General features: G+C 40.4%; 3 protein-coding genes and 1 long non-coding RNA gene across 4 annotated transcripts in view; 1 reads left to right on the top strand and 3 right to left on the bottom strand.

Annotated features, from left to right (window-relative positions):
* LOC148344114 (uncharacterized) overlaps positions 1-13,610 on the bottom strand; it is a 59,424-nt gene extending 45,814 nt beyond the window's left edge. The window contains exon 1 of the long non-coding RNA XR_015844033.1: positions 13,472-13,610. This is a non-coding gene — a long non-coding RNA (uncharacterized LOC148344114). The remainder of the gene's footprint in view (positions 1-13,471) is intronic.
* A 2,241-nt stretch (positions 13,611-15,851) lies between these two features.
* LOC148344113 (uncharacterized) lies at positions 15,852-17,818 on the bottom strand. Its single transcript, XM_088293362.1, has 2 exons — positions 17,530-17,818; positions 15,852-17,252 (listed from the first exon to the last, which is right to left on the bottom strand). The coding sequence occupies exons 1-2, from the start codon at positions 17,720-17,722 to the stop codon at positions 16,420-16,422; spliced, it is 1,026 nt and encodes a 341-aa protein (XP_088149488.1). The 5' UTR covers positions 17,723-17,818; the 3' UTR covers positions 15,852-16,419.
* Positions 17,819-18,993: 1,175 nt separating this feature from the next.
* cenatac (centrosomal AT-AC splicing factor) lies at positions 18,994-24,304 on the top strand. Its single transcript, XM_088293348.1, has 11 exons — positions 18,994-19,226; positions 19,900-20,066; positions 20,217-20,315; positions 20,418-20,484; positions 21,607-21,669; positions 21,960-22,027; positions 22,108-22,210; positions 22,281-22,311; positions 23,257-23,361; positions 23,532-23,664; positions 23,753-24,304. The coding sequence occupies exons 1-11, from the start codon at positions 19,110-19,112 to the stop codon at positions 23,835-23,837; spliced, it is 1,038 nt and encodes a 345-aa protein (XP_088149474.1). The 5' UTR covers positions 18,994-19,109; the 3' UTR covers positions 23,838-24,304.
* Positions 24,305-24,872: 568 nt separating this feature from the next.
* On the bottom strand, positions 24,873-26,992 carry LOC148344111 (uncharacterized). The gene is made up of 3 exons (XM_088293335.1): positions 26,709-26,992; positions 26,482-26,613; positions 24,873-25,768 (listed from the first exon to the last, which is right to left on the bottom strand). The coding sequence occupies exons 1-3, from the start codon at positions 26,878-26,880 to the stop codon at positions 24,960-24,962; spliced, it is 1,113 nt and encodes a 370-aa protein (XP_088149461.1). The 5' UTR covers positions 26,881-26,992; the 3' UTR covers positions 24,873-24,959.
* Between the last annotated feature and the right edge of the window lie 642 nt (positions 26,993-27,634).

Genomic DNA, 27,634 nt, shown 5'->3' with positions numbered 1-27,634 from the left:
TCTCCATATGTTTGCTTTTGTAAAAGCAGGAGACTGTAATCATGGGCTGTTCTCACTTTAAAACAATTATTATTTATTTTCCCCACAGCCATCTGGACCATTAGTCCTCTTCCATCTGTGAACATTTTTGGCCTCACTACACAGAAGACGAGATAGCAGTTGAAAGGCAATCACACAAACTTGAATAATGTTTTTGCCTTTGGCGCAAAAGACCAAACTGATAGGTCTAACGCCACGTATGATCAAAGCCGGGATGGAGATTTGAATCAGTGCCTGCGGACGGCTTCTGACCGCATGTTGGTCAAGTCAGAAAAAAATGTGAACAAAGCCTGACAAATGCATGAAATAATTCAACGAATATCAATAAAAGTTTAAAAAATGTCAAAACACCATGAACCGCTCTACACGTCTTGCTTTTCATATATAATTACGCGACATCTTCTGCGGATTCATCTGAGGTGAAAATGGACTGGACTGGGAAATATATACACTACTGAGTGACCATCATCAAACAGGTATAAAGTTATCGTCCCTGGAAACTCAGATTAATATGATGAGGGGGGGGGGGGGTCAATCTGTTTTGTTCTGTTAATTCAGAGGAGTGCGACAATCACTCTAATAATGTGCTGTGAAAGAAACCGCTGCCAAGTGACCTTACTGCTCCCTCATGAATCAAATGTTGATTGTTATTTCATGGGCCTTGATGCCATTAGCTCATTTATCACTCACAGCTGCGAAAAGACTGATTAACACTAATGTGTCACATCATCTGCAGAGGTGGCAGCAAGAGGTCGTAAATCCTCGGCGGCTCACGGCGGTTGTTTCCTTGGTGACATGTTTTCAAAGACGACCCCCCCCCCCCCCCGACTTCAAATACGCCTGTTGTCTTCGCAGACGCTTCTTTGGCTTTTACAGCTGGCAGGAGAACGTGTGCGTGTGCGTCTTCCCCTTCAACTCTTCAAGTGCCGATCAATGAAACAATGAAACAAATGTCAGATGTTTTTCTCATAAAAAAAAAGGCGATCTTCAGATTAGATTAAAAGGAAAAGTTGTCCAAAATTAAATACATGAGTTTGGTTTCACTGAAGGCCCATTGCAAACCGTGCAAAGCAACCCCAAAAAACCCCATTTATTTATATACATTATGTATACATTACAGCTCAGACTTGCACCAAAAATCAGTCAGCACGTTTTTCGTTAATTTACTTGAACCTAAAGGATCCCACAGCATACACTGGCCGACTGCAGAATCAAGGATAATTTTCTTTCTTTATTAAATCCATCTATATTGCTACTAGCCTCATCCTAGCTAGCACTAAGCTAGTTTGTCTCCCAGGTTTGTAATCAGACTGTGAAAATTTTCGTTTGTTTATTGCTAGCACGGCATTAGCCGGGTAAATATTCCTGTTGCTATGACGTAGCTGACGGTGTCTAAACAAAATCAAGGAATTAGTCGTCCAAAATATACTTCCGGGCATCCGTTGGAATAAAGCGCATACGCAGCTTTCATGCATGTGCACTTCCCCACGTTGATACATCAGCCAGAGAGAGACGTGCCACGCAAGCACACCTATCTGATGACAATATGATAATGGTGCGTTCAGACTCTAATAGGAAAATTCAGATTTGGAGTTCAATCTCAAATTGGATATATACTGCACTAAGGAGAAGGCCAACAACGTTTCCATTGTGAGAAAAGAGACATCCTTTGTCTGGTCTGCCGCAGAATTCTGTGCCCACATCTCTGAGCGCTCCACCTTTTAAATCACAGAATATTCCTGAATCACAATGACAAGTGCCGGCTAGGGTTTCCCCTTCTCAGACGTTTCTGTCAGAGAGTCTTAAAGAGTTTGGTCTCGGTCCAGCCCCACCCCCCCTTAACAGGAGGCCCAGCATACTGACTGATGGGTCCTTTGGTGATTTAATGGTGTCGTGTAAAATCAAGAAAATGGCATTTCCTTCTTTGTTTTGTTTCAACCATAATTTGTGGGTTCTACATCTCCTCAAGAATGCATGAAGGAGTGCACAAGCAAAATTATCATCCTAAAGCCTAGTGTGTTTGAGAAATTAATCAAGAACTAGTCTGTGCATTCCTTGCCATTTCCTGTCTCCTTCTACTCTCTGCCGTCCTCCGCGCACCTCCCTTCCAACCCTTCCGCGCTGGCCTTTTATTGGCTGCCAGCGGCACGTCATGCGGTTCTGCGGGATCCTCCCATGTAAACAGGCATGTTTTACCGCCAGCTGACTGCCAAAACCCCTCAATTTGTCACTCCCCGGAGTCACTTAGTGTTTTGCGGCTTGCAAGGTGCAAGCAAAGGTAATGAGGAGGAAACCGCAGGCAAACTAGAAACCGCCAAAATGCCTCAAAGAAGAACCAAAGTAACCTTCGTCTGTTCACACATCAAATTAGAGTTTGACAGATGCTACGTGTTTTAGCATATTCCCTCATTGTCAAGTTACTCTCGGGGTACGCTGATCGTAACCAGCGGGCTGCAGACGCTTGGCAGAACTTGGCATGTGTCTGCAGTGAGCCACATTCATTAAGCGCACATGGCTGAGCAAGGTCGCGTTGCTCGGCGATGCAATTTGGTATGACAGATTCTTCAGCTCACAAGTCAAGAGCATGACCGCAAAATATCAATATGATGTGCCGTCTCTCATTGGACTCTGTTAACGATGGTGCAGAATCAAAGTTTCCAGGTTAATTTGTACTCGAGCACACGGCAGTTTGCTTGCTGACTGATTCAAATGTTTGACCAGAGCGGTTCTTGGGATTCAGTTTTTTTATTTATTTATTTGAGCAGTATATGGGAACTTACGTTTCCTATCTGAGCAAGTACAGTACTGGAGGAAACGATCTAATTCCATAAATCCTTAAAGAGGTGTTGTCGATGCAACGTTGAACGCACCATTAGCCGAAGTTGCGATACTCCTGACCAGCCTTCCCATATAATGAAGCAATTTCTGTCTGGGTTGTCACGTCACACAGCAAGTCTATCCATGTCTGTCATGTCACACATGCCAAAATCCGCCACCGTGTGCCTCTTTGAAATCGGCAAGAAGACAACCGGTTTAAAAATGTGCATAAATCAGCAAAAAAATATGTGCGCGATGTTGGTCGGTGTTTCTTTTCTGTTTGAAGCTACGTGACTTTGAGGCAATAAAGATAAGGGATTTACGTGTACTTTTGATCTCTTAGAAAGCCTCTGGCAATTAGCAAAAACGGGGTCAGCGGCCCAAGAAAGCTCAGTTACTGCTGTACTTACCATTTTTCATTTGATGTTTTTCTGTATTTGCCATAGAATTGCTTTTCTTACAAAAACTAACGATAATTATGACTTCTAAGCGACTGCGCATTATGACGCGTACGACATTTGATTATATTGGTGCCCTCAACACAACGATGAGTCCTCATGGTCCTGAAAATGAAAAATGCATATAATAGGGCCTGATTGAAGCGGATTTTTAATTTATTTTTATACGGTCAATGCTTCCTTTCTAGTCTTTTTACACTTTGAACAACACAGATATGACTTGCTTGGCTTACAGGCACACCATTTTACTGTTTACAATAATTTGTCCTTTCGTATTTGGTTCAGGGAGAAAAATTGACCCCCAAAAATTGTTTTTTGTTTTTTTTCCAATTTTTAAGTCATTATCTTCGTTTTGTTTTTAAATCTATTAATGTGGAAAAAATGGCAAAGAAAATAGTTGTGACGATTATAAAATAGCTAAGATTTTCCGATCAATCGGTCGGACCCAAATATATAATAATTTTCCCAACCATCTATTAAATACAGTTCTTTGAATAGCCATCCTAATTCTTATGTCAATAGTTATTGATACGTCATGACACATTTCAGCAGTCTTTTTCAGATGGGTTTGAGACGCATGCGGTTTTTGTGGGTGAGAAGCAAAAGTTCATCTGAAATAATACGTTCATATGGGATTTAGCTGACAAAGGCATCCAGCTGCCTTTGTCGTCTGCGCACGTGCGCATTCATGTGCGCGACCCCCACACGCCAACACACTTCTCCCATTACTTGTCTGCTGTCTTTGCACGCCTCATGTAGGCCAGATGTACACACACACGCACACACACACAAGACATCCTGAATTCTAACCACGAGGAGACAACTGGAAAAGCAATGGAGATGGAAGTGAGGGAGGAATTTGGATAGATAGGCGGATGTCTGACAGTTCACGGCTGCAAGGTGAGGGAGCACAAGGGTCAAGGGGACGAAGGCTAAAGAAGACGATGGGAAGGAAGGCGGGGGTTGCAAAATGGAGGCTTTCTGCGAGTGTCCTACATTGCTTGACTTTCTACTCACGTTTTATTTTCACACACACACTGTCACGTGCACACACGCCATTTGCTTCACCGATCATCCTCATCCACTTGACCCCCTGGCTGGTCTGTTTCTTTTCGGAGAGTGGGACCACGCTTGTAAAATGCCCATTTTAGGTTTTCTGTTTTTTGTTTTTTTTAGCTGGTACTTTGCAATATGAAGTTTTTCATTTGTTAATCAGGAGTAGCTGCAATTCAGCTGCATGAATTCTGCCTGGCAACACGCGGAGGCACAAACCAGCCAGGAAAAAGAATCAGAACAACTTTATTGATTTAGTTTGCTGCGTCTGCTTGATAGTTAAAGTTTTATTCCAGTCGTCAAGTTTTAGAATGAAGCGCAAATGATTTGTGTTGTCGGAGAGATTTAACATTGTTGGAAAAGAAATTAAAATTTATACACGCACATCAGACAGTATGGGGGAAAACTGTGGTTTTCTTGGTAGGGAGCCTACCTACAACTAAGTTTTGATGTGCTAGCATAAAAAAAAAAAATACATGAAAACACCACTGAAGCAAAAACAAATGTGAAAGTGGGGCCCACTTTGCTTCCACTCACTTCCCAGTGTGATAGTAGTAGCAGTGGGGGTCAGAGGCCAGAAGCCCCTGCCAGATATGGACAGAATGTCAAACAAGGTGGACATATGAAGAGACAACTGCACACGTCCAAGAGCTCCCGTTCTCTCTCAAGAATGTCAAGTTACGAAGTTTCACGCACACACACCTCTGTTTATTTCGTCTGTTACATAGAAAACAACTGAATAAGCGATGGTGATGGAAGGAAGTGGCGGTCGGACCCAAGGTTCCAGGTTAGCCCAGTAAATCCAAAGATACAGATTGAACAATAAAATAAGACAAAGATGCTTATTAGCAGTTTTAATTTGATTCACGGAAGGGGTATGAGGCTGTGATGATACCTTTGAGTCTTAGTTGAATAGTTGATTTAAGTTTCAGTTATAATTATCAGAATCGTCCAACCCTACTACTACTTATGAGTACCACCACCGTATTGAGAAAAATATAACGAAATTTTACTGTATACATACATAGTAAAACACTGGAGATTTGTTGTTGTTGAGCTGGAGTCTTTCCCAAGTGAGTTTGGGCACGAGGCAGGGAAGACTCTTGACTGGTCTAACTAGAGACAATTTAAAGTCTTCAATGAACCAAACATGTATATGTTTGACAGGGCTGAACGATTTATTGTTTTGGGATGGAACTCGCGATCTCAGACGACACGATTTCGAGATCGTCAAAACTACGGTTTGTGCACCACGATCACAAAGCAGGTCACGCAGTACTAATTAAAAAAATAAAGAAAGAAAAGCGTAGCGCTGTCACTCGTAGTGCCTTAAGTAATATATTTCGCCGCTGCTTGGATGCAGGGTGTTAAGCCGTCTCGCGCCACAGCAGTATGGACTTTATTTGTTCTATATGCAAGTCCATGCACAGCAGCAGCAACAATCTGCGTGATGACAAATAAACGACCCCACTTACAAGTATCATTTTTAAACGAGGAGGCGAACGAGGGGTCGCGAAGCGTGCTGATCGCTCAAATGAAATGCAACGTCGGGAAGCCAAGATTCAATCCCAGAACCTCAGAACTGTGAACGAGACGTGCTAACCACAGCTTCACCCTGCTACCTTTTTTTCTCGTATCATCTTTGAAATACATAATTAGGCTGAAATTAAAGATGTGATAACTGTGATGACGAGATAGACAGACAGACAGTAGCCATATGGAGCAGTGTAAAGTTGATATGATTTACAAGAAGCAAAAGATAATAATAAAAAAAAACAGTTACTCATTTATTTATTTTTAAAGAAAAAAAACACATGCATTTGGCCCAGCTGGCCCAGCTGAGACTGTCTAAGTAAAGTTCATTTGAAGACTAGGGGTGGGGGTGGCGTAAGGTGGGGGTCTCTTTTGAAGTGGTGTCACTGGGTCAGTGAGCCAACACCATCGCTGGCTGAGGAAGATTGACTAGCTCATCTTCCTCCCAGCTGCTTTTACACTCTGTGCTGGGGAGAGGCCAGCCACAGATGTGAGAAAGGCCCACGTAAAGTCAAAACCAAAAAGATGCATCTGACCAAATGTGAAGAATAACATATCGGTTATTAACATTTTAAGTAGTATGTGCATACCGTGTTAATGCGCCGCTGGAAAATATACATAGGATTTTTTTTTTTGCAGCTAAAGAGCTTTTCAGTGTCTTTTTAGTCATTAATTTGTCACGTCAGCAGATTTGGTTGTTTCTCTCTTGTTTCCTATAATATGCTTGAAGTGTGAATTCGAATCAAATTCTTAACACTTTATTACAAAGCTTAGCGCATTCGGCAATAGCTGCACTGAATCTGTTGAAATTGAAAGCTGGGATGTAGTCGCCCCCTGCTGGCAAAAGCAGGTACATTATCATCAACGTTCACAAGATTTCTAAATGAGTTTAACTACTTTTCGACACCATTCACTTTATTATTAAAGATAAATAAGCTAATAAATTATTTAATAAAAGAAGTGAAACAAAGTAAATAAACAATTACATTACAATGAACCAATATCAGGGGAAAATAGGTAAATGAATACAACAAGTATTGTTGGACTCTTGATAATGAAAATGCTTGGTGGGCTGGATTAAAGAACAGAACAGGCCATTTTTTTAATGGTATTCTAGTATTGAATGTTTAATCAATCTGAACCCTTTTAGCAAATTCATATAAGACTACAAACGGTGTAGCAAAACATGTAGACAGATATATAACAATACTGGAATATGATACCATCTATGAAAAACGACCAATATTATTGTAGAAAAGGTAAGGCGAGCATCTTCAATTCAGAAATTCAATGTGCTTAACACAAAAGTACCAAATTTAAAAGCATTTACAAATGAAACACTCAAAGATATTCGAATGCAAAGAGAGGAAAAAAAGTACCCCACCAAAATTGTTAAAAGAACATACAGTGACAAACATACAAACAACAAAGTCAAAAACTTTCAAAAACAAATAAGTAGTTTTCTCACATCACTAAAAGAACAGAAAGCGAAATTGAATTTAAAATGCTTTATAAGAGCTTGATCATATGAACGGGAAGTGGGGCATAGTTTTTAACTTAGATTTAAAAGTATTTACACTTGGGACTGACTTCACATCTGTTGGCAGCTTATTCCATTTGCGTGAAGCAAACAACTAAATGCTGCTTCACCGTGTTTTCTTTCAACTCTGAACTCCACTGGTTAAATACTTCAGAGCTCTCTGAGCTTATATTCAATTAACATTTCTCAAATGTATTCAGGACCTACAACTTTAAGTTATCTATAGACCAGGTGTGGACAAATTACGGCCCGGGGGCCACACACGGCCCATTAAACGTTTTAATCGGGCCCGCCAAACTTGAAAAAACTAAATGAACAAACTTTGTTATTGTTTTATTTTCTAAATACTGTGGTTTTTTAAAGACATATATATTGTTGTAATGCTTTTGTTCACTGTCATTTAAAATTAAATGTATTTATTTTCTCCGATGAGGTGAGGTCACCAAAACACTCCATCCATCTGCTCCCGGTCCGGCCCCTTTGTCAACTTTTAGAACCCATTGTGGCCCGACAACAAAAAGTTTGTTCACCCCTGCTATAGACCAATAGCAGAATCTTTAAATCTATTCAATAAATGGTAATAGTGTATCTGTAAGACTATTATACTGCCCCCGGTGGTCAAGGGGGCACACCACAAGTAAGAGCACAATGAACTGAAGCATTCAATCCTTTGAACGTCGTTTTTTACCCCAATACATGTTATTTCATTCTGTTACTAATCGATGTTTTGACAAAGTAATATATTATAAAATGCTATTTCCCACTGTTTTTTTAGGGGGCGGGGCGTTGATGGCACTTGGATTCATTTCAGCAGGCTAAGATGACTTCAGATACAAGTGGCTTGGGTTACATGCATGGCCATGGAACAATTAGTACCACTGTATATACAGTAAGACGATTGCTGTAAAGTTGAGTAGTTTAAAAGAAAAAAAGGGAAAGAATTCAAAAGTCAACCCAAGTACAGTGCTTAGTAAAAATCATACAGTTAGCCTTTTCCGAGCAATCACTTAGTAAAAGGGCAAAAGAAACGAAACAAACAAACATTCATTTTCACCATTTGCGTCACTGTGTCGTCAGTCAACCCGGCAACGTTGGACAAACAAAATCAAATGTGACACTCCACAAATGTTTTCCACTTGTTCACTTTGACTTCAACTATTCAGGCGTCCACTGAAAGAGCTCTATGAAACTCAGTTTTATGCGGTTATTCTAGTAAACAACACGTTTAATGGTGGCTAAGCTTCTGCAAGAAACGATATTATAAATTGTCAGGAAAAAAAGAGAAGTAGTGAAATCTGCAATACAGTAGGGGGCATTTTTGCAAGAGAAATAAAAGGGAAGAAATGCTTCATCACACTTTGCCCCCCCCCCACCTTCCTTACAAAGTAAGATTTTTAAATCCATAAACGGACCTTTTTTTCTTCTCGTTGGGAAGGTGGTCAATATTTCACATTAACAGCACATTGATGAATGCTTCCTCCCCGCTGCAGCCAGAGTAGCTTTAAGGGCACCATTACCTCTGTGAGACATATTCTCACTGCAGGCCAAGTAAATTATTGCCACATTTTCGCTGCTCGCACTCAAACTGCTCCGCTGAGAGGAGAACATCCATCTTCGTCCGTCCTGGGAGCTGGAAGAGTCATTAAGTTCTACAGCCTGTCTAACCTTGATCAGCTTCGGCCACAAAACTCATCTTTTCAAATGGACCTTCAAGGGATGACCTTGAAGTAAACACATTAGTCACTGCTTGTATTCTATTACGTATCTTGCCTGTGTACTTCATTGGGAGTTTTTGTCTGTTTTTTTTCTTTACACTGAACATTTAAACACTCAACTCAGATAAGAATACATAATCTAGGAAAATCAATAACGTATGTTTATGAATAAATAATAATAATATACATCATATAATAATACTAATAAATAATTAATGTTTTACAGTGCAGCTCCAACTATAGATTTGTTTTCTGCAATTAAAGGTTACGCTTGCACCAAATTTACCTGCCTTAAAGTACACCCCAAAAAAAAAATCAGATGTAATCAAGGGGCAAAAAGTGAATCGCCATAACTGTTGGACGGAGAGTTTTAACTTAGTTACGAAGGGAAATTTCTATCCAAGCAGTAGTAATAAATTAAAAATTGATTGAACACTGCAAAATCATTTGTTTCGTGTTGCTATGAAGAAACTGCAAAGATCTTATTTTTTACAATATAAACAAATCGGAGTTTGCCCAGCATCATAGAAAAGGATCATGTGTCCCACCTTGAATGTTCCATTGTATGACATCTACACACCAGTTCACTTTTTCACTAAAAAACCTGAAATGTGTTAGAAGAAGTAACTGTGAAAGTACAAAAAGTGAGGATGTGACTATACCGCCAAACAGGGAAATAAAAGGAAGCCAAATCAAACTTGGGGTCTGCAAATTGCTATGTTTGCAACCATCAAATTACAAGGCAGCAATACAGTTTATACAGCTATAAAAGCATAATTAGGTACAGCAGCTTTATGAATCTTGCGGTTTTCAAACGCCAGGTCCCTTTAAAAAAAGAATACCTTTCTGGTAATTTGTGCCTTTGCCCCCTGGCCATCGGTTATGACTGGCTCACTGTGGTGACTTTACCATTTGGAAATGACAGGGTTGGCCAAGCAGCACACGCTGAGGGCGTTGAGCGTGTCGGGGGCCACAATGGATTTGGTTGGGATTTCATGCGTTTGCCAGCCAACGCTAATCATCAGGGAAAGCTTGTAAAAAGACTGATGGCTCAGATGTGGCCTTGACGGCTCTGGCTTTGATCCCATATTTGTTTCAGTTGTTCGATTAAATAAACAGACTCCTTTTTTATGCTTTTTGGGGATGTTTTACTGAGGTGAATATAAGCGAAATGTAGAACGGGGCTAAAATAAGGCTGATGGGGAGTAACAAATATTAGTTTTGCAGTTAAGATAAAACACTATTGTGTATACATATATGCAGTACCGGGTATGCTCCCACTCAAGAAGTCAAGAAACTATTTGGTTGACCAAACACGCAACCATTATTTTGATTACTATATTTAGTAGTTTAGTTATTTAAAATACAATTTGGACAATTATAGCAAACAATTGCCGTTATGCAAAAGGTTATGTGTTTGCAACAGTTAATTTTAGACCTGCACGATATGCGTTTTTAACATCGCGATTGCGATGTGCGCTAGCGCAATAGTCACATTGTAGGACGGGCGATGTTTCTATCTTTTTTTTTTAGAACACGGAAACTTTTGGTTTGTTTCATAAAAGCAGCACGCTACAAGGAGGAGAAACGCAAACGTTCCACTGCTGTGTGGCAGCGGCTTCCCGGGGGCATAGGCGGAAGTGATAAGGCAGCTGACCCGGCAACGTGGCGGGCATGCAGTGATTTTGTTTTATTTTTGTATTTAGCGAATCAAAATATGCAAATAGAACAGCCAGGGGTTAAAACAAACACAGTGGCAAAGAAATATATTTGAAAAATACGTTCTTAGCGTGACGTCATTAGCAAGCGCGCAGCCTCCGAAAGACCCCGTCCACATCTAGCAACCCGTCTAATACCGACAACGGCAGCAGAAGCGGCGAAATATGGAGTTATTTCGGCCATAAAAAGGAATATACAACACACAAAAAACCCTCTGCTGACAGTGCCTCACCGTTGTTGTTACAACTCGAGGTAATACAACAAACCTGTCCGACCATTTGAATGCTATTACGAGCTCCTTTACAACCAGTTCAGACCCATTAGTGGAACCCGATGCAAAACCATCTACTCAAAAAACAATGACAGACGCCTTTATTATAACACCTTATGAAGAAGTCCAGACAGCATCGACAAATCACGAATGCAATAACTTTTTACGGGGCGAAAGTGAAAGTGAAACTCAATGCCGTCACGAAAGAGAGGTTTAAAAAAAATGATCCGCATGCTCAACAAAAGGTATAAAATGCCGTGGCGCACGTATTTCTATCAAGTGGCCATCCCAGAGCTGTATAATAAACAAAGCAAAGTCTTCCCAAACAGAGCTATTTGAGTCATCTGGTGAATATTTTTCTAGTTTTAATATCACAATGTACATTGCAGCCTCTCCAAATATCGCAATGTAATTTTTTTGCAATATCTTGCAGCCCTAGTTAATTTTTAACATGGGTATTTTTACACTGGTTCCACTATCGTTAAGATCGTCACATGCTACAAAATACTTTAAGAATTGTATTTTGTATCATTTTGATAAGATCCTACAGCAATAACATCAAAACATCATCTGAAGGAACTACATTAATTAATTAATTGCATCAATATGCCACAACATAGCGGCCAAGGACTACAAACAAAGAGGATCATAAACCACCTGCACCATTCATCTAGATTGTACACATCGTGAACCTATTTTACATAAACAACTGTATATCCATCCATTTTCTGTACCGCTTCTCCTCACTAGGGTCACGGGGGTGCTAAAGCCTATCCCAGCTATCTTCGGGCAGTAGACGGGGTACACCCTGAACTGGTTGCCAGCCAATTGCAGGGCACAAAGAGACGAACAACCATCCGCGCTCACACTCATACCTCGGGGCAATTTAGAGTGTTCAATCGGCCTGCCATGCATGTTTTTGGAATGTGGGAGGAAACCGGAGTACCCGGAGGAAACCCACGCAAGCACAGGGAGAACATGCAAACTCCACACAGGATGGCCGGAGCCGGGATTGAACCCACGCCCGATGCTGTCTCTCACTGTGAGGTCATCGTGCTAACCAGTCGGCCACCGTGCCCCCCATAAACAACTGTATATTTTAAAGTATTCGACAAAAAAAAAAAAAAACACTCACGTGAAGCTCATCATTAGTAGCAGGTAGCCTACTAGCCTCAATATAACACAAGCACAAATTGATGTGACATTACACAATGCGCAAACATATCACTCACCTTTGGGGATTTACTCGTAATCATAAATTACGGATTATAGGCAAATTGTAATAGCAAATTTGACCACAAGGGCTATTAATAGAAAGACCAATATTCTACCAGATGGCGCCAAAGTGATACAGGATTATTTTTTAAAAAATCTGTGAACGCTGTTATGCATATACAAAATATTATTAAAATGAACCTGCATATCATAGAAAATAAAGTTGATCTGAGCTGTATCGAAGTTGTGAATTTTTGAGCCTGATGGCATATTTGAATCCTCGGTCTTTAATGTCACCGTTGACGTGTCATTTTAAGTCACATCACTGGGTCACAATACATCATACTTTTGTCAAGAGATGCACACTTAAACTTGTAAACACATTATTGTTGACAGTCCCTGCCAAAACGCGTTAACAAGCAGAGGGAAGATCAGAGCAAAACGTGGGGCCCGGCGGGGCCCCTCACCTGCTGGGGATCACAACCTCAGATATTCATGTCAGCTGTGTCACTGTGCCCCCTTAAACTCACATAATGAACTGTGCTACTTCCAAATTCCAACATCTTTTAGTGTCGTGATCTATTACCGTTGTAAAAAGTATCCATCTACACGACTCTGAAGCACCCAGCGGGAGTACTCACTCGGGTCAGAGGACGTGCTGGTGAGGTCCGTGATCTTGGTTTATATCTTTGCATAGCAATAATTAGAGCAAATTGGCGGTTGAAAATGATACAAACCATACAGAAGTGTTTTTTTTAACATAAACTTCTAATTATTCAACTTGGCTCAATTTCGCCAGTGTACTTCAATGTTGGACTTTATGATAGTACTTGGAGCTCTAAGTACTTTTTGGGGATTTGCTGCATTAGATTGTGCCGCTGTTGTCCTAATAATGTGGCAAAATTTACAACATTCATGAAACCAACCCCACTTCAAACAACATGCCTTGGGCCCACCAAATCACAAAACAAGTTAGACTCAATAGAAGCAGTAGTTTAAAAAAAAGTAAGGCAAAGAATGAAGGAATGAGGAAAAAAAAGATGAGCACATATATGTTGTCAAGCAGACAAAATGGCTACCAACAAAAATCATCAGTACCATAGATTCTTACCTTACTGCAGAACAGAGAACCTCACACAAGATGTCCTTCATTTATTATGCTGTAAACTCATTCGGAGTTTTTAGGGGAGCACTCAAACGTGTTAACTATTAAATGTTACACTTTTAATCTGACACGCAGTGGAGTGGAAATGACATTTCCCGCCAGAAATCTGAGTTGAAGGTGACGTCAAACGAAATGGCGTCTGGACCAATTACATATTGAGGTTTAATCACGTAACTAAATAGCGGCAGCCGTGTGTATGAAACAGATCGAGCGGATTTTATTCAAACGTTATGTACGGGGAAAGTTGTGGGGTTTTTTCTTTTAATAGAGTTCAATTTCATTTAAAGCAATACATATATAAAGAAAACCTTGGAACAGAAATGGCTGTAACTGTTTTAAAATCCCACTAGATGGCGACAGTTAATCTGATGTAATCCGAATTTGAAACAGGAGCTGGTGAACCGTTGCGAGCTGTGCTTTGATAATTGTCGACATGCACACAACTAATGAGCTATAAATCACAATTAACGCCCTTACTTTTAACCCTCTGTTGAATTTTCACTTTATACATTTTTTTGTATCCCTAAAATAGTAATGTATACATCACTTCTCCATTCACATGCAAATACTCGGAAAGTCGTTCAAAATGTACATGTACTGAATTTAAATTAAACACAACTGAACAGCACTTGCACAGTAATTCTTTCATGAACCAATAGAGCAAGCCCACACTTTTGAGAACAAGAACTAGAACAAGAAAGTCACTATTTTAGTTTTACATTTTATTTGTTCCAACTTTGACTGTTACACTTCGTTTAGCGATTGCACCTTTATTGTGTCTTCATTACATATAAATAAACAAAATTTAAATGCAGAATTGGAGAGTATCCAGAAGCTTGGTGACTTCTGTGATTTGCAACCTAATGTCAGAAAAGCAACATCATTGAGGTAGTTTATTTGAACAGAAAATAAATAATTTTTCAGGTGTCTGAAACCAAATGAACCATAAACAATTGTAATGTCTTCACAACATTAAATATTTTCACAGTTCAACTATTTACAAAGATGTAGCTTATCTCAGCTGGCGAAAATATGATCAGTCTTGTCTCAGTGGTGACAATAAACATAAACAAAAATCCATCCATCCATGCATTTTCCATAGCGCGTGTCCTCAAGAGGGTCACAGATGAGCTGCATCTATCTCAGTGAGACACGTTATCCATCATAAAAATATGATTACACCACACAGAACTTAATATTTAGAGGACAAAAAGTGTAACTGCCTTGCACTTTAGCCAAAAGCACAGTCCATAAACAGCTCAGCACAGTTTCTGTCTCCCGCACATCGTGAGAAGAGATTTGCTTTTGCCAGAAGTTCAAACTTGTCAACTCATTTGAAACGACAACACATGAAAGTGGATATCAGTGCAGGAGAGGGGGGAAAACTGACAAAAACAACTTTCAGTGGCATTAGAACAGCCCTTCATATGCAGCTAAAGCAATTCGGATGCCTTTATTAGTGCTTTTATGGCACAAGTCACCCCGTTAAAACTGTTAATGTTGCACTTGTCTCCAGCCTTCAATTCATACAAAGACAAACGTTTCACTTAACTTAAAAAAAGCTTATGTTTCATGTGTAATGTGAATAAATCTGTTCCTGTTTACAAAAATGATGGAAAATGTCGAACCAAGACTTTTGGAGTCTTCGATTACTCTAACGCCCATTTTGGGAGCGGGGGTCTGATTATCTGAAGAGAAAAAAGAAAACATGCAATCATCACATAGGGGAAAAGGGCCGAGATTTGAACTCAGAAGCATAACCACACCATGCTGCCCTGAAAATAAATATAAGACAGTATATACTTCTGGATGACTGCACTTGGAGGCCAGAAAAGCCTCAGAAAATCCCTCGCATATTGTCAGTCGACTTGTCACTAATTCACCTCATGACTCTTTGAGAAACTCAATGCAACATTAAAGGGAATGGCAAGTCAAAAAATGTGTTCTATGCACCCCTCACTAGTCTAAACACGGAATTCTGATTAATATTGCGTTTGTGCAATATGAATTATGCAGCATTCATCCATTTTAAGGAACAGCCATGTTGCCTCGTACTGCCACTTGCTGTTGACTGAAAATGACATCACTGCGCCGAAGGCCTCAGCTTGCGAACATCACCTGTTTTCTAGGTTTGGTCACGTGACCTTGACAATGCGACCCTGTGGGTATTTTACCGTCAATTTCAGTAAACCCTATTTGGCAATTCGGGACAAATTGGCCGCCTCCTGAGATGGATAAAAACATGATTTTTTTCTGTTTAATTCTTATTCCACAAACAATATATTTTCCTAAATATCTTGTTTAAACTAGACCGGGAAGATGCTAAAACTGCAATTCATGGCAACAACTAGGCATGGGCCGATATTAGATTATATGGGTAAATAAAAACAGCATTTGTTACCATTGAACACAATCTATTTTATGCTGAAACAAAATACAGAATATTTGGCACATTAAGAAAGTTATCCCGTGCTTTTAATTGTTCTTAGCAAGACACAGTGTCCCATCACTGGTTACCTATTTTCAGAACAGACCGGAAGATTGTTCATGTTATTCCTAGGGGCTATCGAGGACCCGCTGGCATCATGCCCCCCCCCCCTCTGACTTTTTAAAAATCACAGTAAACCATCAAACCATTAATCAGCCCATGCCTACACTGTTTAAAAAATCTGGATGAATTTCAAATTTTAAAGCAACAAATGTTTGCCCTAAATGTCAATAATATATATTTTAAAGTTGTTCCAACTTGTTTTAGCCCAAAAAAGTACAAGCTGAGTTTTTTTTTTTTACAATGTAGTTTCAACTTCAAATTTGTTTACTACAAGTACAAGTTAATTTTGCACCAAAATTACCTGCATAAAAATACAGTTATATATCACATGTGTAACGACACTTTAATTGGGCCATACAACAGAGTTCCTCTCGAGGGGTGAGGTAACGTACAGCATGTTGTTGCCATGGACCCTCACGATGTGGTTCCTGAGCACCGGCAGGCTACTGAATCCGGTCCCGCATGTGGTGCATGAATACGGCTTCTCCCCCGTGTGGACTCTCATATGAACCCTGAGTGAGGAACTCTGACAGAATCTCTTCCCACAGGTTTTGCAGAAATACGGCTTCTCACCCGTGTGGCACCGCATGTGTATCTGCAAACCCTGCATGCGCCGGAAAGTCTTGCGACACCTGCCGCAAGAGTAGGGCTTCTCCGCCGAATGGGTGATCATGTGCTGCGCTAGGTATCGCTTAAAGCCGAATCCCTTTCCGCAGACGTCGCAAACAAAAGGCTTGGCTTGCGAATACACGTCTGAGTCGGTGTGGAAGACGCTGCCCTGGAAAGGCTGCTCAAAAAGTTGAGCCTGAGAGTTGATGGCTGACATGGCGTCCTCCAGGTTGTACGTCCTGTCCTCCTGGTCGTGATGTTCCGTTTTAATACTCCGAGCAGATGTAGAAGCCACGTTGTCGTCTAGGTAATCTTGGTTGTTTTCTGGATAATAGCCACGGAAGACGATTTGATTATCGCTGCTCAGTTCAGACACATCAAAGTCGCCATTTTCCGTTGCATCTGTGGCGTCTTTGTCCGCTTCGCTTTCGTTCTGGTCACAATCCAAAACCAGCGGCCAGACTGCACAGTTGGAGAAATGCTCCTCTTGTTTCACTTTAATGTGCGAAGGCTCTTGCTGCTCCTGCGCCACACTGGAGATGCTAACCTGGGTACACAAACCTCCCGCTGGGAGGTGATAAAATAAGTGATAAAATAATTGAAACAAAAATAACTCTTACTTAAGAACGTTCTGTACATTCAATAAAGATTTTATGATGGTGACAGTCAACTTTATTTTAGGAAATATAACCAACACTCTTTCCATTTATTTGCTTTGCATTGCCCTGTATTTATTGTGTATGTATATGAATCAAAATCCAATTGAATTGGAAATGAATAGTGCTGTAGCAGATGTGTTTGAACATACGTGTGAATAATTTGCAAACGTAAATGTATTACAAACCTGTCCGTTGTGAATGATCGGCGGGTTTGCAGACGGCGTCCAGGAGCCTGCGCTGACGGTCCATCTCTTCTTCGTAGGCGACGATGGTTTTCTCAAAAACACCAAATATTTCTTCCGCGGCAGCAGTCAAGCGCTCGTTGACGAACGTCCTCAAATGATGGAATTTGGACGTGGCCAACTGCGTCACCGACATGGCAAACGGGACTGTTGTTTAGCCTTACGAAGGAGAATCGAAATGGCTAACGTAAATTTCGGCTCGGGTTTGTTTAACTTCCGGTAGACGTCACACTGCTCGGTTCCGACCGTGCACGTGAGGCAATAAAGAATCCCTCTTTTTGTGTTTTATTTTAAAATTCCGCTTACTCTTGAAAAATTAAGATTTTGATCACATATATATATAAAAAAAAAAAGAAAATCAATAATAATAAGATGTTTTTTTCCCAATAAAACACAACTTCTTTTTTCCCCATCTAAAAGACATTTAGGATATCTTTCTTATAGATTATATTATTGCCTAAATATATATTTTTTAAAAACGTACTTTTTGTAAATATAACAGTTTTTCTTGAACATTTTTTAACTTTTCTCATTAAAAAATACTTTAATCTTGGCAATAAATGTTTTTATAAATAAATAACTGAATAAATAGTCATGTTCGTCGCGAAAATGCAATTGATATTGAAAATCACAACTTGTTCATTTCTAAAACGACTTTCACGTGTTTTTGCTAACATTACAGCATCCATCAATCCATTGGAGAAAAAAAAGAAAGAAAAAATTTAATATGAGAGTTTATTGACGTAATAAACTGACATAAATGTTGGAATTTTATGATTTGTTATTTTCAAAATATGGGATTTCATTCTCGTAAAATTAAGAGTTTAATCTCCTAATGTATTTTTAAGTGTGGCACCATGGTCAAACTCTCCTGCGTACAACTTCAACTGTGTAAGGTCAAGAGTTTGTTCAGGATGTGTAAAATTGTTTGCGCACGATGGGTTTATAAACATCGTTAGTTTTTTTTGCCTCCATATGCCTTAAGTACTAATTTTTATTGCCATTAATACCCATACAAGTATTTCCTTTTTAAGTTTATTCCACTTGTTTCCCAAGAAAGTGTGCAACACAAGTAAATCGAAATTAAAACAAATTACAAACTCAGTAAAGGCGTCAGTGAAATTTTTGCGATTTTGAATGAACTTGTTTGAGATTTGTAACCAAAACTAGCGTCCCAACAGTACTTCTCATATGTGTCACGCTTTTTACTTTCCGACCACAACCGGAAAGAAGGTTTAGTATTGCATTAACTCAATTTGATTATCTAGTAAATACCCTTTCATTGAAAATTCTACATATTTTTTGTATGACGTGAAAGCCAGCTTCTGGTAGATATTTTATGGTATAATGATTATTAACAAAAACAGTTCCACCTATTGTTTCTAGGAGGATCCATATCGAGACGGCATTTCCTCTTTTGGCAATTTAGTACTTTGCGTTCTTTGCTGTTTAGACAAGTATAATTCCATTGTCATAAGCGCAAACTAAAAAGTGTTGTCTCTATATTATTCTTATTCGCCTAGATGGGCGCATATTACTGCGCCATATGCAAACAAACGGCGTTCAACGGGAAAGGACATATCTTTGGGAAGTATCACCAAAGCAGACTTAGGCTCGTGTTACTAAAATTCATTGAAAAGGTGAGTAATTAATGCCTTGGAGGAGCGAAGAGTTCTGTATTTTTGTTTTCCACCGTGTGCGTATTAATAATATTTCACATATCACCCAATGTAACATTGTTAAGTTTGAACGTTATCACTTACTGGAAATTAAAAGGCAATATTTAAGTATTTTATCAATTTTCGATTGCACAAAAAGGACTCTTTTGCCTATATACATTTTTAAGAATATCGCATGTGTTGCCATTAAACACAACTGAACTTTTTTATATCAATATGAACGATCCCGGCTCCGGCCTTCCTGTGTGGAGTTTGCATGTTCTCCCCGTGCCTGCGTGGGTTTCCTCCGGGTTTCCTCCCACATTCCAAAAACATGCATGGCAGGTCGATTGAACACTCTAAATTGCTCCTAGGTTTGAGTGTGAGCGCCATGGTTGTTTGCCTACGTGTGCCCTGCCATTGGCTTTCAACCAGTTCAGGTTGTACCCCGCCTACTGCCCGAAGACTGCTGGGATAGGCTCCAGTGCACTGGAGTTATAGTAGAATAGGCAAAAGACAGAAACGCATTGGTGATCCGTGATTTGGTTCTCTGAAATCGAAAGAACTAGAAAACTTGAGTCAAAATATATAGTTTTTAGTTTATTTTTTAACATATTACAAAGGTGCTTGGACAGCTGTTCATCATGTCTTCCAGGTGAAGGAAGCTCGGCGAACACTTAAAAAACCCGAAGTTGAAAAGTTTGATTGCGCTCAGCACAAGAAAACCTTTTGGTGTTACTGCTGTGGCCATGAAGTGGAACGAAATGTTTCGGATGGCAACATGACCGTGTTACATGGAGGATTGTTGGAGCACATGGCCACGTGAGTGACAACTTTTCCTAAAGGGTTCCTAAATACACAGCATCAAAAATTGTTGTAGGATGTCAGATAGGATAACTTCTAAGATTTTTTTATGCAAGAAGCGGGCACAGTGTGTAGTGTGTTTGACCTTTGTAATCGATCTGATTTTAGGCCAGAACACAGAAAAAGTACCCACAAGTTCTGGTGGGAAAACAAGGCAGACCCCAAGTTGAAAGACAAAGTCATCATCACGCAGGAAGAGACTCAGCGGTGAGCCTGGTGAATCTCATGGAAAGATGAAGAGAGATGTTTTCTCAAGTCAACAACAAGGTGAAAATGATGTTAAACATGCTTTTTTTCCCCACCCTGTAGGTTCAAATTTGAGGTGGCCAAAGTGTTGGAAACATTTGTGGAGAAGGAGGATGAATTCATCAAACAGGTAATATTACATTTTATTTTATGGTGACTCACACATGAACCTTTTTTTTTCTATAGGAAGTAATAGAGGGTCAAAATGTCAGTAGCTCTGTACTTTTTCAACATCAACAAGTTAACCACTGTTAATACAACAATAAAGCACTCTGTCTTTGGGTGGTTCTCAGAAAACATGTTCCATGGAAGACTGCGAATGGTGACCCACGCAGTTCAAGAGTCAACATTTTAGTCCTTCACCAATTTTGACTGTTTGCAATATTGCATATACACTGCAGAGATAAAATGAACAACTTTACTGACATAAATTTGTGCTGTTGTTTTTTTTGAGCAGTGAAGAAAGCTGATTCCTGTTTGTGACTTGCCAACACTACTATGTAAACAATGTACCTTTATACCCTTAAAATGCATCAGTTTCACAAACAGTTGTCGCTAATAAAATGGTACGATGTAAATACAACACAATACAGCTTAGTTGAGTGGCACGCTGTCCAGCATGTTACATCACATTGGCCGTTAAAATTCTGTTCCGGTTGCTACAGTTTGAGTCCACGAGGCACGTCTGATGTTTTGCAACTTTTGCTGTGGCTGGAAGTATTTTTGAAAGCACGTGCACATGTGTGTGTGTGTGTGTGTGTATTCTAGTACGTGAGTCAGCAGGATTTGAAAAGGGCACGGTCCCGCTGCAGGCATTTGATATTTTGCGACACCAACAGCTAATAAGTTCAACGTGAGCCTCAATTTTAACGACCTTGAATGGCAGCATTTTCAACGTAATTTTTTTTTTTTCGACTGAATAACTTTGTATGAAGGTAGAGAAGTTATTTTGCCCTTGAGCGCTCAGTGTTTGGTGTCCATCAACCACAACATTGCAACAACTCCTAGCAACAAAAGGCTGACTGACCTACCTTTTCATTATTTATTGCACACTACAGGAAGGTTTGATTTAAAGCATGTATGATTTTTTTTTTTTTTTGGTTATGTTTGCACAAGTTCAGTTTTGGGCCCACGTCGCACTTCTGGATCATGTTTTCTGAGAACCACCTCTTTATTGACTAATGCCATATTGTTTTCGAGCACAATTTTCAAGATTTCATATTTGCTGTTCTGCTTGTGTCCTTGTCTTCAGCAAGCCGAGTTGATCCGGGCCCAGGAGAAACAACGCCAACAGCTCCTTGAGTCTCTTCTAGAGGTTTGTTTCCAAGGATGCAATGGCGGTATCCATAACTGTGGTCTTGACTGTCAACTGTCAGCTTTCACACGCACAGCAGAGAAGTTGAGTAGATTGTAGCAACAACAACCTTTGTGAAAGAAAGTGTGCATGTATCAGGAACAATGGTGTTCCTGTGGAGTGGTTTTAAGGTCAAACTCACTGACCAAAAATAGTTGCCAAATAGATAAACAATTATTGGATAGTAAGGGGTGATTAGCGGCGATACTTCCTATGTGAACCGCTGTTGGCTTTTCCTGAATCAAAATCAGCATGAAGCGGAGCCGGGGTCGATTAACGGACCAAACGGAACAGAAAAGGCAGCAGAGGCCAGTGTCAGGTAACACCGTCTCCTCAAATGCATTCAAGAGTCTTTTAACATGGTTTGTGCTCATGCTCTTACCCGGGGGTGCGAAATAGCTTTCAAGGGACGTCATGGGGAGGCCACCAGCAGACGGCGAGCAGCATTTTCGACTCTATGGTCGACGCGCGGCAGCCGGGCCTGACGTTCATTGGTTATCAGGTACATGAAATGCCTTTTAACCCACCCAACACAAGCACAGCATTCACTGGTGTTGTTTTCTTTGTCGTAGGATTCATCAAACAGCGGAAACGTGCACACAGGTACATTAGTAAGAGCAGCAATAAGGAACAAAGCTAATATTGTCACAAATTTGTCAAGAGAGATTAGCTTAATGCTGACGAACAATGCAAAACGCCATGGACATGCTAACGTTTAGCATTAGTTGATTTTAGAAGCTACGGACACAGCAGCACGTGTAGACATAATATAGCAATACTAACAGGCATATATTCTTTATCCTCTTCAATAAATGACTATTACAGTCATTAGTCTTGGTATTCCCCTCATTTAAGCCTACAAGGCAGGCACACCAGAAGAAGCAGCACAATTAATTGGAGTGCAGCATTAAATTGTGATGCATTACTGTTGACATCTTTGCATTCTATTTAATGATAATAATATTGCCTTTATTAGTCCCACAATGGGGAAATTCGAGATTCGAACCCAGGCCTCCTGGGGAGACTGGGTCCTGAACGCGGCGCCTTAGACCACTCGGCCATCCTGGCAGCCAAATACACTGGGCGCGCCGCCTTAGTGCTAGCTCAGCTGCTTTTAGCATAGCAATAGCTCGGCTGCTCGCGCTGACTCAGCCCATGGCAATTCACTTTGCCTCAATACCATAAGCAATCGCCACATTTCAAAGATTACTGTTTAGCAAGTACAATGTTCTAGTATTTGTTGTCCAGATTAGAAATATATTTTGGGTAGAGTGGAGAGGTTGGAACGGATTATTGGCATTTCTGAATTTCAAAAGGCTGCTCCATGTAAAGGCACAACACACAAAAGTTGTACTGTGATGTTTTTCTATATTAAAAAACATGAAATTAAAAAAAAAAAAGGTTTTTGGAACAAGCTCATCAAAATTAAGGTCTAACCACCTCATTGAAGGCGTATGTGTAGTGTCCCCACTGTAGTGCATGTGCTAGTATTTTTCAGTAACTGACACAGCTGTATTGATAACTTATTGCAAACTCTTGGCATTGCAGGTGCTGTCCCTCCTTGGCTCCAGGATGATGATCCTCTAGAGGGGACGTCTACGAGCGTGGCACCTCCCGAGATTGGCCCGTCGGCCCACGAGTTCCTCAGACAGAGTAGCATATGTTTTTGTTTTTTAACTCGTCTTGGGTGGGGACAAAATATCTTCGGCCTTGATGACTTTTTTTATGATGTATTACGGTGCTTCTTCGTGGCACCACACAGGAAGGACATTCACAATTGATTGCCAACGTACACTAACAGGAATTCTGTGTATTTCTCCCAGAGGAGCAAGAGAAATTGAAGAAGCTCCCCCCTAACAGAGTGGGTGCCAACTTTGATCACAGCTCAAACACAGACGCCAACTGGTTGCCCTCTTTTGGTCGCGTGTGGAACAGCGGCAGACGCTGGCAGTCCAGGTGAGATTCCAGCATGCTACTCTTCATCCTGAGACTAACTCATTTGTTGCCGATTTGATTTGACTGAGGTGGACATTTTTTTGTCCAGACACCAGTTTAGACAGGAGGAAGGCCAGAAGAACAAAGTGAAGAGGAGGATGAGGCAAGGTGCAGAAGGGTCCAAGAAAGATTAATACCAACATTTCAAAACTTCCAAGTATTTGTTGGCCTAAAACTGAAATTTAAGTTGGACAAAAAGGTAGCTCAACAAAGCAAGCAATTTGTTTGCGTCTAATCAATTTACCTAGTTGTTCTTATAGCTCTAAGTTGGGTTTCTCTTGTTCTGGAAACTATTATTTCTTGGTTGTGAAATGTGGGAACGCCAACTTTCAACAAAGCAAAAGTTACATTGACATTTAATCAAGTTTGTTACCATGACATCTGGAGTTCATTCAACTTTTTTTGTTGAGTGTAATTTACATGTCATTCATCACCTCCAAACCTTGTATATTGATATTGATGACCCTTCCCTGTATCTGAAAACTGCATAGCTTCACCATACTAGTTCCTAAATTATTTCCAACTAGGGTCATACATTAACAGTAGCCTGGTGGCCCAAACTTCCAGTGGCAATTTTATAAATAAATATGATGAAATAACACCATTTTACCACGCTGGGCACATTATTGGGGTGTCAGGTTAAATATTTTTCAAAAAGAATGGCTTGCGCAAGATATAAACCCCAGTTATGTCAATTGTTAGATTTTATACTGCAAAAAAGTTAACTACACCAATAATTAGTCACCATCATCCCACAGGGCAAGATCTGGCAAGGTACTCCAAACTAAAGGCAATTGGTAATTCTGTTGGTCATTTTCATTTTACACCACCCAGTGCAAACAGCACAAATACTTAACTGGAAGATTTCTCAAGTACTGTGTTTGTGCTTTATTTGCAATTTTTAACTTTTTACTCCCTGCACACAACAGTGTACTAATATGAGTGCATCAAATCGAATGATTCTACTTTAAAATGTACCATCCTTTAATCTTATCGCACTCCACGAATCACATGTCGTATTGGAGCTGCACATGCCTAAACTATACATAGAAAACTCTGATAAACTGTATTATATTGAATTGAATCAAACCCACCAAGTGAAACTAAATTGCATTGCTCCACTTTAAGATGAACCGAAACCTAATCGTATCACGCACCATGTATCGAGATACGCATCAAATCATCTTTTATTGGAGAGACGCACACTCCATAGAAAAAGAAAAATTGTACACTTAAATTCTTTTCAAGTGAACAAACTAACAAGTGTCCAAACAAGCGGCTTCCTCAAGAGAATTCTCCGCCGCATGCACCCTCCTCCTGTGGATGCTCAAGTTGCTGTTGGCGCGGAACCTTCTGCCGCAGACGTTGCAAACGTACGGCTTCTCTCCCGTATGCACCATTACGTGCCTTTTCAGCACCGACAGGTCGCCAAAACTTCTGCCGCACGTGTTGCAGAGGAACGGCTTCTCACCCGTGTGGACCATGATGTGTCTCTTGAGGATAGACAGCTGCGCGAACCTCTTACCACACGTGTTGCAGGGGTACGGCTTCTCGCCCGTGTGTGTTCTGGCGTGCGTGATGACTTCGTGAGTGTTCCTGAATTGCTTCCCGCACGTTTTGCAAGCGTGCGGCTTCTCGTCCGTGTGGATCATCAAGTGTCTTTTCAGGTTGGATGTCTGGTTAAATCCTTTGCCACACGTCTTGCAAGAGTAGGGCTTCACTCCCGTGTGGGTCATCATGTGTCTTTTCAGCTTGCACCTGAAGCCAAACGCTTTACTGCAATAGTCACATCGGAATGACTTTATGTTCATCTCATTGTGTACATTCACGTCCTCCGACGGACTTTCAATGGGACTCGAATACAGGACGGCATTCCCTCTCTGGTAATGGTCGTCGACAACAGGAATGGATAGGATATTATTTAGCTCTTCTCCCTCGTGACTGGAACCCGGTTCCTCTTTAATTTGCAGAGGTGCCGGCTCTTCTTGGTCCACAAATGGATTTTGCTCCGGCCAACAAAGCTGCTCGTCACGAAGAAGCTGCGGCTCCTTGATGTGTTGTATTTCTGAAGATCAAAAAACGACCAAGAAGAAAGGGTTATTGTGTTGAGGGTTTGAAGCTTTAAAGTAAACTGAGGAGAGCTGATGGGAACTCAGGGTAAGATGACGGAAGATAGCATATTCAAGCATAAATATAAACATTTACATTCTGTCTTGTCATAAACATCTATCTATATATCTACTAGTGTTTGATCAATTTATAGATCTGGGGGGGGGGCATTTGACACTCGAGATCATTGTATACCACTGAAAATAATTATAGTGATATGGTATAAGAGGGTTGTCACATAAATGGATGCAGACAAAAATTAAAACCAGTGTAAATTAAATTCAGATAAAAAGAGTATACTTCCCCAAATCTATTGGAATTATCCTTTGATGCCAAGCTTTGTTGGAAGCCACATGTTAAAAACACAACGTTGAAGGTTATAACTATTCTTTGTAAAATTAAGGATGTCCTGAACAATATATACTATCTTAATTTATAGCAGACTATTAATTCCATACATCACATGGTATTGGGGCAAAACAAAGGAACCATAATTGCTAACAATTGAAGTGAATGCCACAACCATGAAGTTGAATTTCTACTACTTAAATCATCAAAGAAATGTAAAGAAGATTACGTAAGCATGACTGGTATGTCATGCTATCACGTATCCATGGATTTTACTTCATTAACGGGTGAGGTACGCAGAGTCTATTCTGTTTTACACACCTAAATGTAATTCATGCCTGGACACCCCATCCAGTAGAGGTTCTGGTTCTCTTTGGTCCGCACACGAGTCCGCTTCCTGTTTATAAAGCTGCTGCTCAGTGCAAATTTGTTGATTGTCTTCATGTTGGACCTCTGAAGGTAAAGATAACAGCGCAGCTGAAAACAATTCAATAGTCTTCTCTTTGTCAGTGGTGCTAACGTGACAGTGAATGAAGGGTTTGACGCACCTATTCTGTGTAACTTGATTTGGGGGCTACAGAGTGTGTCCACCATTCGACGCTGACGCTGAAGCTCCTCCTGATACTCGACGATGGTTCTTTCGAAGACGCCAAATATTTCCTCAGCGGCAGCAGTGAGTCGCTCGTTAACAAAGTGCCTTAAATATTGAACAGACGCCATCGTTGCTTTTATGCTTTGAGCAAGGCCGGGCAACGGAGTCGATCATGTACGTTGTTTATTTCCGCTGGGTGTCACACTGAAGTACTTCCGGCACGCATGGGAATGGTTCCGGTTTTTCCTTGTGACGTAAAGAGAGAGAGGGAGAGAGAAATATAAAACTCCTCCTATGTCTTGAATTTTTGTGTCCAAAACATGCGGTCGCAAATTCTATGACACGACAACAAAGTCTATCATCATCGAACTGCAGCCAATGGTGTCCTGGTGCCAAGTGCACATATGGACAGGCTTATTTTTGAACATGGTGCAATTATGGTCAATCCGTGACCAGCACAGAAGTCCAATAACAGAAGACCATTTGCGTTCTGATCAGGGGGGCCGTTCCTCCCGATCACGTCATTCATTCCAGGTCTCACTTTTACCCCAAACTACATTTTGCCTCGCAACTATAATTTAACGACTAATGAATGTTTATGTTTTTCGTGCATGAATTTTGTGAAGTTTCATGAGGGAGGCAGTTGAGTGTCAGAAAAAGACATTTAAATTCTGGAATGACCCTCACTTCTGATTGCTCTTGTGGTTTACTGTTTCGTAAATACACCAGCAGATGGCGCCATACACAGCTTTTCCAAATTTAACATGACCTCAAGTTGTTGAGGGAGTTAACTTGTACACTCAAAAAAAGGAAACGTACGAGTAAGTTTCTTCTCATTGTGCTCGAAAAGGTACAAGCCGACACTGATTTACAATGTACATA

The sequence above is a fragment of the Idiotropiscis lumnitzeri genome, chromosome 1 (genome assembly GCF_059441095.1).
Source record: "Idiotropiscis lumnitzeri isolate Australia: NSW breed Sydney's pygmy pipehorse chromosome 1, RoL_Ilum_1.0, whole genome shotgun sequence".
NCBI classification, from domain to species: Eukaryota; Metazoa; Chordata; class Actinopteri; order Syngnathiformes; family Syngnathidae; genus Idiotropiscis; species Idiotropiscis lumnitzeri.
Note: the sequence above shows the minus strand (reverse complement) of the source record. Positions and strands in the feature narration are given on the sequence as shown.

Coding starts and splice junctions, on each gene's coding strand:
- LOC148344113 (XM_088293362.1), bottom strand. CDS start 17,722: ATGTCGGTGACGCAGTTGGCCACGTCCAAATTCCATCATTTGAGGACG. Junction 17,253..17,529: donor CGATCATTCACAACGGACAG/GTTTGTAATACA, acceptor ATCACCTCCCAG/CGGGAGGTTTGTGTACCCAG.
- cenatac (XM_088293348.1), top strand. CDS start 19,110: ATGGGCGCATATTACTGCGCCATATGCAAACAAACGGCGTTCAACGGG. Junction 22,211..22,280: donor TGACGTTCATTGGTTATCAG/GTACATGAAATG, acceptor TCTTTGTCGTAG/GATTCATCAAACAGCGGAAA. Junction 22,312..23,256: donor CAGCGGAAACGTGCACACAG/GTACATTAGTAA, acceptor TTGGCATTGCAG/GTGCTGTCCCTCCTTGGCTC.
- LOC148344111 (XM_088293335.1), bottom strand. CDS start 26,880: ATGGCGTCTGTTCAATATTTAAGGCACTTTGTTAACGAGCGACTCACT. Junction 26,614..26,708: donor AATCAAGTTACACAGAATAG/GTGCGTCAAACC, acceptor CTTTACCTTCAG/AGGTCCAACATGAAGACAAT. Junction 25,769..26,481: donor CAGGCATGAATTACATTTAG/GTGTGTAAAACA, acceptor TTTGATCTTCAG/AAATACAACACATCAAGGAG.